The sequence below is a fragment of the Mustelus asterias genome, chromosome 2, assembly GCF_964213995.1.
Source record: "Mustelus asterias chromosome 2, sMusAst1.hap1.1, whole genome shotgun sequence".
In the NCBI taxonomy this organism is placed as follows: Eukaryota; Metazoa; Chordata; class Chondrichthyes; order Carcharhiniformes; family Triakidae; genus Mustelus; species Mustelus asterias.
The window spans coordinates 73,370,276-73,383,877 of NC_135802.1; the positions used below are offsets into that span (position 1 = coordinate 73,370,276).

The 13,602-nt window shown below is 44.0% G+C and overlaps 1 protein-coding gene across 1 annotated transcript in view; it reads left to right on the forward strand.

Annotated features, from left to right (window-relative positions):
- Positions 1-13,602, forward strand: part of sec61b (SEC61 translocon subunit beta) — a 28,267-nt gene that overhangs the window by 9,591 nt on the left and 5,074 nt on the right. The window contains exon 3 of the mRNA XM_078237153.1: positions 8,174-8,275. Coding sequence (XP_078093279.1) covers positions 8,174-8,275 — 102 coding nt within the window. The remainder of the gene's footprint in view (positions 1-8,173; positions 8,276-13,602) is intronic.

Genomic DNA, 13,602 nt, shown 5'->3' on the forward strand with positions numbered 1-13,602 from the left:
TACTGCACATGCAAGCTAAATTTGCACTGTTTTATATTGGAGGATCACACAATAAACACTGACTTAACAGTGTCAGAAATGATCAAGAGAGTTGTTATGCTCCCAGGTTGGAGGGTGTTATTACATATTATGGGACATTTAGGTCATCCAAAGTTTTGACGTAATCAGAAATCAATATTTGTTTTATTCAATCTTTGGATAGGTTTTTTGTTAAAGAATGTGTGAGGCAGGGGCAAACCAGACCAAAATGTTACTTTAAAAAAATAATTCTTGTTGCCTTATTTTGACATTAAAGCACCTATAAACCAAGATCAACATTCTCACCTTACAGAAAAATGCCGCTTTTGCTTCAAAATTAATGCACTGCAGCCTTGAAATGTACAATTTTTAACAATGCAATGTTAACAGTAATGAGAAAAGCAGCAGCAGTCAATGACAAGTTACAATATTAACACTTTTCAAACAGCTAATTAGTCACTTAACCAGTGTAAATATTGAAACTTGTTATTCCAGATATAAAGTGAACTACGTGCGGTTAAAACAGCTAAATGTCAACAAAGCAAAACATCACTTAATGTTAAAACCCTATAATCAATGGAGATTCTCATGCAAGAACATTCTTGCTATCAGTGGACAGTCTCCAAACATGTAAATGCGACTCAAAAGTGGAGTAATACAAAAGTGGGAAATCATTCATGTTGTAAAATATTATTAAACAGCATAAGTGAGCAAGAAATCTGTTAAAATCTACATGTGCCAGTGAAATATTGGCAAGTAATATTTTAGAGAGAAAAATAGCAAGATTATGCAAATGACACTATAGATGAGATAGAGAATATACTACTGGAAGGAATTTGCCTGACACAATCGCCCTGACTGAGTCCCTTCTGCTCATTTGCTACTAGAGAACAGGAAAGTGGAGTTGAGGTCACAGGCTCGAAGAGCAAAATATCCTTCTCCTGTAACTATTTCTTATGATTTTCTGAAAAGGCCAAAGGGCTTCTGAAATCTTACACTTCAGTTTATCCATTCTCAATTTTGGTGCACGGCGTGAACATTGCTACTATTAACTCTGGGAATGTGAAGCTGGCTTTCATTTTTTTGCTCATATTGTGTATAACATACGCACATCTTTTAGAAACTTAAAGCTCTCAAACCCCATTCCACCATTTACCCTCCTGCACAGTCTGCCTTGACTGCTGCCTGAGGTGGTGGGGGCGGTGATCCAACAGTTGACGTAACATCGCCACCAAGGCTGCTCTTGACCACTAGGAGGTATTTGAGTGGCTTGGCAATAGCTTGGCCTCCTATTTTCCTTTTTCTTTTATCTTTTCCACCCTCCCCAAAAACTGAAATGCTTGGCCAGTGCGTGGGAATTCGGTAGAGGGAAGGATCAAATCTGTGCCCCGCACTGTGTTGTGCTGTAAGGAAGGACACTGTGCTGTCTGTAACTTTTCAGGATGATTATTTATTTATTATCCACGTAGCTGCTCCAATATACAAAATTGATGGAAATTGGTTTTTGTTTGAGCTTCATCTTTTATTATTTGTTGATCTAAAGCTCTCATGATAGAATGTTAAATAAACACTGCACTCTTAGATGACATTAATGCAATCAAACTGAGAGTATTATTCTGTATCACTGGTGAACCTTGAATAAGGATTGTGCCACTGGACCCCAGCGGATTGTATGGAGGTCATACATGAATATGAGATTAGTTTGAGTTCACAGGACTTTTGCAATGCCTGTCATGTTGCAGGGAATAAGTGTCATGTTGTGTCTGCTGAATTCTTTTTTGCATTGTTTCTGCCAGTGTTGGCTGAAACACAGATGGCCAGATCAATTGATGCAGGAGTATTTTGGCATGCTATTCCTGGAAGTTTGGCATGCTATTCCTGGAAGTTTTACATGCTGGTTAAATGCTGCTTTAGACAGAAAGTCCAAACATGTTTTATTCTATTCCTAAGGCTCTTCAAGTTGTCCTGGTGTAAAGTACTGAACAGAAACAAATTCTGATGCAAGTGATTGTTCAAGAATGGAGGCTGTGTCCCAGAAGTTTGACTCTTACAACATATTTCAGGGTTCCAGACATGGTGCTATGTTTGCCATTTGTTGTATTGGTCATGCTGAGACTATTGCTATTCACCAGCTGGGTGGTGGAAAGGATAATATATCCCTTCCTAGAGGATCTGACCGAATCTGTTGATTCATTTCTGATGCCAGGCTGTGAATAGCATAGTAAATGTTCAAGGATATAGACATTAGACTCAATGCATGCTTCAGCAAGGCACACACCTCCCCCTAGATTAAGAGGGCTGCAGTAGAAATGGGATGTTTTCAGTTTGTTTTGGTCTAACGTGAATGGAATGCTATATAGTGTAGTTTATGGGGAGCTTCCAATCCCAGCCATAAGCTTTATCTGGAGGTGAAGGACAAGACCACAATGATTTAGATCTGTGTTGCCCAATAGTAGGATGACCAGCTGAAGCCTTCAATTAAAATATCATGAATTTATGCCCAATATTCAGTGGTCAAATTTCTACATCTTAAACTGCTTCATATTGTTGAGATGCTATCTCATTTTATCTAAAAATAAATTGATAAACGTCTTTGATTGACTGGAGTGAGACTGGGGGAGAGAGTCTTAGCAGGAGTGCTGAGAGTAAGCAAAGAAGTAATTTAATGATTCATTTATTCACTTGAGGGTATTCCTAGTATATTTCGCGGGCTTTTTTCAGGGTTTTGAATTGAGGAAGTGAGGTCAGCTGAAGGGGATTCTGGGAGGTTGAGGCTTAGTATAAAAGGCAGTTACCTGGGGGGTTCGCCGGGAGCATAAAAAGCCGGCTGCACTATACAGCGGGCAGCGTCGGGAGCGGGCAGTGGAGTGAGTGGGTAGCAGAGTGTGAACTATAAGGGCTTAGGCTGAAAGGGCGAGGCAAGGCTAGTTATTTTTTACCCAACCCTATAAAGGATAAGGGCAGGTATGAGTGATCGGCCAGTTCAGTGCTTCCGATGTGGGATGTGGGAGTTCCTGCAAACACCTAGCTTCCCGGAGGTTCACATATGTGCCAGGTGCGTGGAACTGCAGCTCTTGAGGGACCGTGTCAGGGAACTGGAGCTGCAGATCGCTGACCTTAATCTAGTCAGGGAAAATGGGAGAAAAATTGACAGGAGTTATAGGCAACTAGTTACACCGGGGCATCGGGAGGAAGACACGTGGGTCACAGTTAGGAGGAGTAAAGGGCAGAAAGGTAAAGTACAAGGGAGGACTCCAGTGGTGGTCTCTCAAAATAGGAAGGGCTTGGTGACAGGTGTGAGAGGGGAGGGGAGTGAACAGTTAGAAGAGGGGTCACCTGTGGTTGCCCCACTCCAAAACAGGTATATTGTTTTGGATAGTGTGGAGGAGTGTGCCTCTCCAGGGGTAAGACACAGTGACCAGGTCACTGGCACACAGTCAGGCTCTGTGGCCCGGAAAGGGAAGAGAGGGGTTAGGAGAGCGATAGTGGTGGGGGATGCATCAGTTAGAGGCACAGACAGGCGATTCTGTGGGGGCGAACAGGACTCCAGGATGGTAGTCTGCCTACCTGGTGCTGGGGTCACGGATGTCTCCGAGCGGATAGGAGGCATATTAAAAGGGGAAGATAAAGAAACGGATGTCATTATACACATTGGTGGAAATGACGTAGATAGGAAGAGTAGGGGGATCCTAAGAGATCAATTCAGGGAGTTGGGAAATAGGTTAAAAAGTAGGGTCACTAGGGTGGCCATCTCTGGGCTGCTCCCAATGCCTCGTGCCAGTGAGGCTAAGAATAGGGAGTTGGTACAAATGAATGCCTGGCTAAAGGACTGGTCCAGGAGGGAGGGCTTCATTTTCATAGATCAATGGGAGGTTTTCAGGAGAGGATGGCACCTGTACAAGAGGGAGGGGTCACAACTAAGTTGGAAGGGCACAAATATCCTGGCTGGGAGCTTTGCTAGTGCAGTTCGGGGGGGTTTAAACTAGTATGGCAGGGGGGTGGGGATCAAACTATTAGGTCTATAAGTGTGGAGGCTGGGGACGAGCTTGGGCTGGGACAAGGCTGGCAAAGAAGAAGAGCACTCTGGGGGAGGACGACCTCACGGAGCCTGGAGGTCTGGAGTGCTTATACTTCAATGCAAGGAGCGTAGCAGGTAAGACAGACGAACTTGGGGCCTTAATGCACACGAGGAATTTGGATGTGGTTGCGGTGACAGAGACTTGGTTGAAAGAGGGACAGGACTGGCAGCTGAATATTCCAGGGTACAAGTGTTTTAGGCGAGACGGAGGAGGGGCCAAAAGAGGTGGGGGAGTAGCGGTATTAGTTGGAGAGCATATTACAGCGGTGCAGAGGGAGGACAACTCAGAGGGGTCGTGTAACGAGTCACTCTGGGTGGAGCTTAGAAACAGGAAAGGCGCAGTCACTATGTTGGGGGTGTACTACAGGCCCCCCAACAGCCCAAGGGAAGTGGAAGAATGGATATGTCAGGAGATACTGGATAGGTGCAGGAAAAATAGGGTTGTTGTAGTAGGAGACTTCAATTTCCCTGGTATAGACTGGAAATCGCTGAGGGCAGGGACTCTGGATGGGGAGGAATTTGTAAAATGTGTACAGGAGGGTTCGTTGGAACAATATGTAGACAGCCCGACTAGAGAGGGGGCTATACTGGACCTGGTACTGGGGAATGAGCCCGGTCAGGTCTTCAAAGTTTTGGTAGGGGAACATGTGGCAAATAGTGACCACAATTCTGTTAGCTTTAGGATAGTGATGGAAAAGGATGAGTGGTGTCCCAAGGGTAAGGTGTTGGATTGGGGGAAGGCTAACTTTATTGGGATCAGGCAGAAATTGACAGCTCTTGATTGGGAGAGGCTGTTTGAGGGTAAATCCACATCTGGTATGTGGCAGTCTTTTAAGGAACGGTTGTTAGGGCTACAGGACAAGCATGTGCCTGTAAAAAAGGATAGGAAGGGTAGGATTAGAGAACCGTGGATAACCAGGGAAATTGAGGGACTGGTCAAAAAGAAAAGAGAGGCGTATGTTAGGTCCAAGCAGCTAAAAACGGAGGGAGCTCTGGAGGAGTACAAAGAAAGTGGGAAAGTACTCAAACGGGGAATTAGAAGAGCAAAAAGGGGTCACGAAATGTTCTTGGCAGACAGGATTAAGGAGAATCCCAAGGCATTTTATTCATACGTTAGGAACAAAAGGGTTGTTAGGGAAAAAATCGGACCTCTCAGGGACAAAAGTGGGGACTTATGCTTGGAGCCCAAAGAAGTAGGGGAGATCCTAAATGAATACTTTGCGTCGGTATTCACAAAGGAGAGGGATGTGTTGACTGGGAGTGTCTCGGAGGGGAGTGTTGAACCGTTGGAGAAAATCTCCATTACAAAGGAGGAAGTGTTAGGTTTGTTAGAGAATATAAAGACTGACAAATCCCCAGGGCCTGATGGAATCTATCCAAGGCTGCTCAGGGAGACGAGAGGTGAAATCGTTGGGCCTCTGACGCAAATCTTTGTCTCGTCACTGGACGCAGGTGAGGTCCCAGAGGATTGGAGGATAGCCAATGTGGTCCCGTTATTTAAGAAGGGTAGGAAGGATAACCCGGGTAATTATAGGCCGGTGAGCTTGACGTCCGTGGTGGGGAAGTTGTTGGAGAAGATTCTTAGAGATAGGATGTATGCGCATTTAGAAAGGAATAAACTCATTAACGATAGTCAGCATGGTTTTGTGAGAGGGAGGTCATGCCTCACTAACCTGGTGGTGTTTTTTGAAGAAGTGACCAAAATGGTTGACGAAGGAAGGGCCGTGGATGTTGTCTATATGGACTTTAGTAAAGCGTTTGACAAAGTCCCTCATGGTAGGCTGGTGAAAAAGGTTGGATCTCATGGGATAAAGGGGGAGGTGGCTAGATGGGTGGAGAACTGGCTTGGTCATAGAAGACAGAGGGTGGTAGTGGAAGGGTCTTTTTCTGGCTGGAGGCCTGTGACTAGTGGTGTACCGCAGGGCTCTGTATTGGGACCTCTGCTGTTTGTGATTTATATAAATGATCTGGAAGAAGGTGTAACTGGGGTGATCAGTAAGTTTGCGGACGACACAAAACTGGCAGGACTTGCAGATAGTGAGGAACATTGTCAGAGGCTACAGAAGGATATAGATAGGCTGGAAATTTGGGCAAGGAAATGGCAGATGGAGTTCAATCCTGATAAATGCGAAGTGATGCATTTTGGTGGGAATAATGTAGGGAGGAGCTACACAATAAATGGAAGAACCATAAAGGGTGTAGAGACGCAGAGGGACCTGGGTGTACAAGTCCACAGATCTTTGAAGGTGACGTCACAGGTGGAGAAGGTGGTGAAGAAGGCATATGGCATGCTTGCCTTTATAGGACGGGGCATAGAGTATAAAAGTTGGGGTCTGATGTTGCAGATGTATAGAACGTTGGTTCGGCCGCATTTGGAATACTGCGTCCAGTTCTGGTCGCCACACTACCAGAAGGACGTGGAGGCTTTGGAGAGAGTACAGAGGAGGTTTACCAGGATGTTGCCTGGTATGGAGGGGCTTGGTTATGAGGAGAGATTGGGTAAACTGGGGTTGTTCTCCTTGGAAAGACGGAGGATGAGGGGAGACTTAATAGAGGTGTATAAAATTATGAAAGGCATAGATAGGGTGAACGGTGGGAAGCTTTTCCCCGGGTCGGTGGTGACGTTCACGAGGGGTCATAGGTTCAAGGTGAAGGGGGGGAGGTTTAACACAGATATCAGAAGGACATATTTTACACAGAGGGTCGTGGGGGCCTGGAATGTGTTGCCGGGCAAGGTGGTGGAGGCGGACACACTGGGAACGTTTAAGACTTATCTAGACAGCTATATGAATGGAGTGGGAATGGAGGGATACAAAAGAGTGGTTTAGTTTGGACCAGGGAGCGGCGCGGGCTAATTGTTCTTTGTTTCTCGTTTCAAGGCTTCATTCTATGATCATCTTGCTGGTGCCAGTACAGAGCGAGACTGCGGATAGTTGGGAACCTGTCTCGGGGGCAGGGAATTCATATGGTGTTCGTGGAAGTGGAAATGAATAGGGTTGGGAAGCATTTTCCGATCAGGGCCAGTGTGATCTCCTGGACTCGTTTCGATCGCCTCAGGGGGTCGGAGAGGAATTTCCCAGATTTCTTTCCCCCATATTGGCCCTGGGGTTTTCACTCTGGGTTTTCGCCTCTCCCTGGAGATCACATGGTCTGGAATGGGGGGGGTGGGGGTGAGCTAATAGGTTGTGATGAACAAAGCATCGTAGCTGTGAGGGACAGCTCGGTGGATAGGATATTAGTATGTAGATAGGCTGGAAAATTGGGCGGGGATCCTGGATTCAGGATTCAATCCTGGACCGGGGAGCGGTGTGGGCTTGGAGGGCCGAAGGGCCTGTTCCTGTGCTGTATTGTTCTTTGTTCTTTGTTGTTCTTTGTCTGTCCAGAGCATCATCTTGTAGTTTAAATGCTGTTGTAAAATAGCAAACTGATCGGTCAATCTTCCCATAAATTTTTATTTTTCAAAATGCAACTGTGTTTTAATGAGTGTATTTGAGTAGAACCTTCACTCAGTACCTTTATTTTTAATCTCAATTTCTTAGTTAAACTCACCTAATAACCTTCAGTTGAGTGATGGCCTGATGGAACTATACCTTCCCAATGTATCCCATATGATGAGTAGGAACAAAAACTACCCAGATATGTGTCTCTTCTCCCTGTTCCTCTCTGCACCTTGAATGTGAGAACTCTGCTGCTTAGCATTGCCAACTAAGAGTTCAACTTTTGAGTCAAACCTCCATTGTTTAGAAACTGTTTTGAGTGGAGCTCTACTTTTTACCCAAAAACAAGAGGTACATTTTAGTGGAATAATATTCATGAAGAATGTTTAATATTTTCTATAGTGCATTTTGGTTTGAAGAGTAAAGCAAACAAAAACAGTTTGTGAACATGAGGATTCGGAAAACCCAGTAAAGAAATCCATTGTTTACTGTCAGAATCAATTTTAATTAAACTTGTTAAAATCTTGGGTGAAAGTAGATTCCTGCCAACAAAATACAATCTCAGATTACAGTGCTTATTCAGGGGTTTATAATATAATGTGTAGCTAATGTCTGTTTTTCTTTTGCCCCGTTCTCACAGGAAAGCTACTAGCAGTGCAGTGAGCCGTGCTGGGCGAACAACATCAACAGGCACTGGGGGTATGTGGCGGTTCTACACAGAGGATTCGCCTGGGCTTAAAGTGTGAGTATTTGCTATGGGCATTGAATCACAGGGCAAAGCTCTCCCATTCTGCCTGTGGCAGGTTTGGCGGCGAACAGGAGTGAAGAATCCAATGGGAGTCAAAAACCCACTGGCGTAAATGCAGTTTGCAATTCTCCCATTGGTGGGTTAATGGTGGGTCAGTTCCCCTGCTGCCTGGTGGTGGAAAGGCCATTTGCATCTCGTGAATGCTCATTAAACAGCTGATTGCTGAAATCTCATCAGGCCTTCCAATCTCAGGTCATGTCAGCGGGAAATCACGTCAGTATCAAAACCATTTGAAAAAGAGTGATGTGCACAAGGCAGTTCACTCGACTTTGAGGTGATTGCAGCATAGCCTATGTGCCATAGTGCTGCACTGCTCTTGTTATGCTGAAGGCCACAACACTCTGCTGGGGCAGCCCAGTTCATCCTCTCCAGCTCCATACCGAGCTTCTCTTTATGGACAGCACTGTCCTGTGGGACTCATGGACCCTTCACTCCCAACGGTTCGAAGTTCAACCTGGAGTGGGGTGCGAGGTGAGGGTGGGTGGCTGATGAAGCCAAGGGGGACAATGTGGAAGGAGGGCTGTGCAAAGGCAGGGGTCTGGTGGCCCATTATCCTTTCCCAGGTCAGAGGGCATGATGGCAAGCTGAGGTGCACGGAGGTTAATGAGGATGACGAAGAATGGAAGGCGGAGGGAAGCCCGAGGGGAAGGAAGCTGGGCCCCAACAAGATTGCATGAGATGCTTCCAAACAAGAGGATGAAAGCGATACCATATAGTTTACTGGAAGAGACTGCACAAAGGCTCCAGTTGTGGGGTATGGGCATCTTGCAGGTGAAGGGCTTGGGAGATCGGTGGTTAAACCAAGGTACAGACTTATTCTTGAGGCTGCTTGGCTTTTGCCTCTGGGTTCTGGGAATCCTGCACATTCTTGTGAGGACAGCTAGGATGGAGAAAGTGATAGGAGTGTGCTATACTGGCATTTGCATATGGCGCCCGGACCTTCATTCTCGATAGCTGATGGCAGGTGGACATGCAGAATCTGGTGCGGGATCCTCCTATTCTGGCCAGCACCACACGTGCTCTCAAAAATAGAGAATTTCCCCACACATTCTTCGTTCTTATAGTTACCTGAGACTGGATTGTTGTAAAATCAGCTGCTGTGTGTTATTAATGTCCCTGTAACACCACCTTCATGTTTCACACTCCATTTCAATTTTGTTAATTTACTAAACCGTGATTGCTGATGACATCATTGAGCATACTGTCTTGGAATAGTTATTGAACCTGTTCATGATGGAGCTACGTTAATATTCTTTGTTGATACTAAAGATATCCGTGTTAATGAGTGAATCTCTGGTGTTAATCCAGATCCCTCGCATTGTTGGATCTAAGCTAATGACGAATTTTGTAATAATTTTTCAATTTTGGATCTTGTACTGCACATTTTGTCTTCATGGGAAAAATAGTTCCCTCACTTTTTACGTTTATTTAAATAATACGATCTGGAGATGAGCTGCTTGCCTGGTTGGTCCAAAATCTTTGGTAATCAGCAATTTTTGGGGGGGAAAGTAAAACGAAGAGCCACTGATCAGGGCTTGATCTTCTTCCAAAGGGAAGTTTAAGGGGTTTACAGTGAGAACGGGCCAAGATGTGTTTTCATTGTTAATGGTTGGATAAAAATATTTTTGTCGTCTTTAAATAATTGCGAGAGGATGGTGGAGTGTAGCTGTTACTAATGCTCACTAGCTGTTAAGTAAATCTTTGTTACGATGAGTTGATATCCTGTATGCAGATTGTGTTTTCTTTTTGTGAGGAAGAACTGCTCAAGATTGCTGTTATTGATTATCAGGTTTATTCACTTCTGTAAAATGTTTCATCTGGAAAGTATAGATGATATTTGCTTTCTTGTATACAATAATACTTTACAGTGCATAGGGGGTGGGGAAATTGACATTTTTGAGTCCTATTGGTTATGTTGATGAGGTGATAATGCCGTGTGGTCCTTGGTGAAAGGGATGTCCTTTAGATATGTTGTCATTACTTCCCCATAGTAGCCCCCATTGGAGACTGCAAAGCAAGGTTGTCATAACTAAAATGTAGCAACGGTCAGATCAAACCTAAATCTGCAGCAGTATTAAACACCAGTATATTGTATGCACATATAAACCAATTATAATATTAAATATTCAGCTGAGAACCCAATGATGCTAAGAGTTTGTAATTGGAATGAAAACACAAAACCTGTTAGAAAATCAGCGAAACAGCTCTGAGCACTTGCATTTCACTCTATTCACTCTGAACTACATAACTACTCTGGTTATCTCATGGTCTTGCTGTGCAAGTAACCTGACTGGGGTTGCATCTGAAGCTGCAAAACCTGTCTTCTCAAACTACTAGTACTGCTTATCACAAGATAATTATGGATGAGATGAACATTCAGCCTTCTTGGCTCATCCACATCTCAAAATCTTGAGTCATCCTGATCCAATTGCGGAATCCAGCTGTTTTTGTGGAAGTCTGGTTCATGTATTGCTTACTTTTAAAATAAATAACAACTTTCTGGCATCTGTCCCAAATTTGTTTTGAATCTTTGACCCTTTGTCCTACCGTTAGTTACTCCACTTTGAAGTAGGACTTGATTTACCTTTTATAGCATTCAATACATTCTGTACTTTGAGGTTCCCTCGCAGTTGCTTGCTTTGCACTGAAAAGCCCAACTTTTCCAATCTCTCCTTGGAACTCTGTTCTTTCACACTCATGGATCTATCTTGGGACTCTCTTCTGCAGCACTTCCAGAACTTGAAATGTTTTAAATGTAAATAGAAAATGCTGGATGCATGCAACTGATGTCTTTCTGCAAACCAGAATAAGTGTGAAACGGAGACTGTGGTAAAAATGGGAGGTATGAGGCCAATTTCTGTTGGCTGCAAGACATCAGTAAAATTTTTACAGGGTTTTCTTTTACCTCAGAATAGTATAGAAGGAACATTTAATTACATTTCATTCAAGCTTCAGTTCTCTGGATTCTAGAATGGAGCCTGCAGATTTGAAGTTAGCAAATGTGACAGTGCTATTCAAGATAGGAGAGAGAGAGAAAATAGAAAACTACAGGCCAGTTATCCTGACACCAGTCATCAGGAAAATGCTGGAATCGATTATTAAAGAAGTCCTAACAATGCACTTGGAAAATCTGATCAGACGGAGTCACCATGGTTTTATGAAAGGGAAATCATTTGATAAACTTGTTAATAGTTTTTTTGAGGGTGTCAGATGTTGGTCGGGTAGACAATGGGGAACTATTCTTGGATTTCCAAAAGAAGGTGCCACACAGGATCACTTTGCAAGAAACAAGCACATGGAGTTGGGGGTAATTTAAAATCATGGATGAAGGATTGGTTAATGAATTGGAAGCAGTGAGGAGGGATAAATGGAGGATTTTCAAGTTGGTAGGCTATGGCTCGTGGAGTGCTGCAAGGATCAGTGCTGGGGTCACAGCTGTTTATAATCTACATTAATGACTAAGGGATCGAGAGTCATGTATCCAGGTTTGATGATACAAAGCCAGGTGGGAATGTAAGCTGTAAGGAAGATACAAAGAGGCTGCAAAGAGACATAGATTAAGCCTGTGGGTAATAAGGTGACAGATGGAGTATAATGTGGGGAATGTGAGGTTTTTCACTTTGGCTGCAAGAATAGCAAAACAGAATATTTTTTAAAAGGTGTGAAACTTTTAAATGTTGATGTTCAAAGAGACTTTGGATATACCCGTACAAGAAACACCAGGTTAACATGTAAGCATAGCAAGCAAGTCGGAAGACAAATGGCATTTTGACTTTTATTTTAAGGGGATTGGAGTACAAGAATAAGGAAGTCCTGCTGCAATTGTTCATGGCTTGGTGAGACCACACCTGGAGCAGTGTGGCCATCATATTTAAGGAAGGATATGCTTGCATTGGAGGCAGTACAATGAAGGTTCACTAGGTCAGTTACTGGGATGAGGAGGTTATCCTATGATGAAAAGCTGAGTAAATTAGACCAAATGCTGGGGTTTAGTAGAATGAGAGGTGATCTCATTGAAATTTACATGATTTACAATCATTTGCACATGATTGGACAGGTGGTGAACAGTGAGGTGGAGTGCCTTGGGCTACAAGAAGATATAGACGGAATGTTCAAATAGGCAGATAAGTGACAGTTGGAATTTAACCCTGTAAAGTGTGAGGTGATAACACTTGGGAAGGAGTAATTTGACGAGAAAGTATTCAATGAATGCTAGGATACTAGAAAGTTCTGTGGAACAAAGGGACCTTGGCGTGTTTGTCCACAGATCTCTGAAAACGGAAGGGCATGTTCGTAAGGTGGTGTAAAAGGCAAATGGGACACTTGCCTTTATCAATCGAGGCATAGATTACAAAAGCAGGGAAGTCATGTTGGAGTTGTATAGAACATTGAGGCCACAACTAGAGTACTGTGTGCTGTTCTTGATCAGGTCGCCACATTATCGGAAGGATGTGATTGCACTGGAGGGGGTGCAGAGGAGATTCACCAAGATGCTTCCTGGGATGGAACATTTAAATTATAAAGAGAGGTTGAATAGGCTTGGAGGAGAGAAGATTGAGAGGCAACATGATTGAGGTGTACAAGATTATGAGAGGCATGGACAGAGTGGATAAGGAGCAGCTATTCCCCTTAGCTGAAGGGTCATGAGGGGACATAGTTTCAAGGTGAGGGGTACGAAGCTTAAGGGGGATGTGAGAAAAAACTTTTTTACCCAGAGGGTGATGACGATCTGGAATGCGCTGCCTGGGAGGGTGGTAGAGACGGGTTGCCTCTCATCCTTTTTAAAAAGTATCTGGATGAGCACTTGGCACATCATAACATTCAGGACCGTGGGCCAAGTACTGGCAGATGGAATTAGGTGGGAGTTTGAGTGTTTCTAATGTGTCGGTGCAGACTTGATAGGCCGAAAGGATTCTTCTGTGCTGTATGAGTCTATGAATCTGAAGGGGCTTGTCAGGGTAGACACTGTAACACCGTCTTCATGTTTCATTATCCATTTCCCCAGGCTGAGGAATTTAGTGCACAGTCTCAGAATAAGGAGCCAATCATTTAGGACTGAGATGAGGAGAAGTTTCTTCCCTTAGAGTATTGCGAACCTTTGGAATTGTCTACCTAAGAGGGTTGTGGACATTCCATTTTTGGTGATATTTGTAGCTGAAATAGACAGATTTTTGGCTTCCTGGGAAATCAAGAGATATGGAGAGCGAATGGGAAAGTGGAGCTGAGGCAGACGATCGTATTGAGGAACCGCATGGTCCACT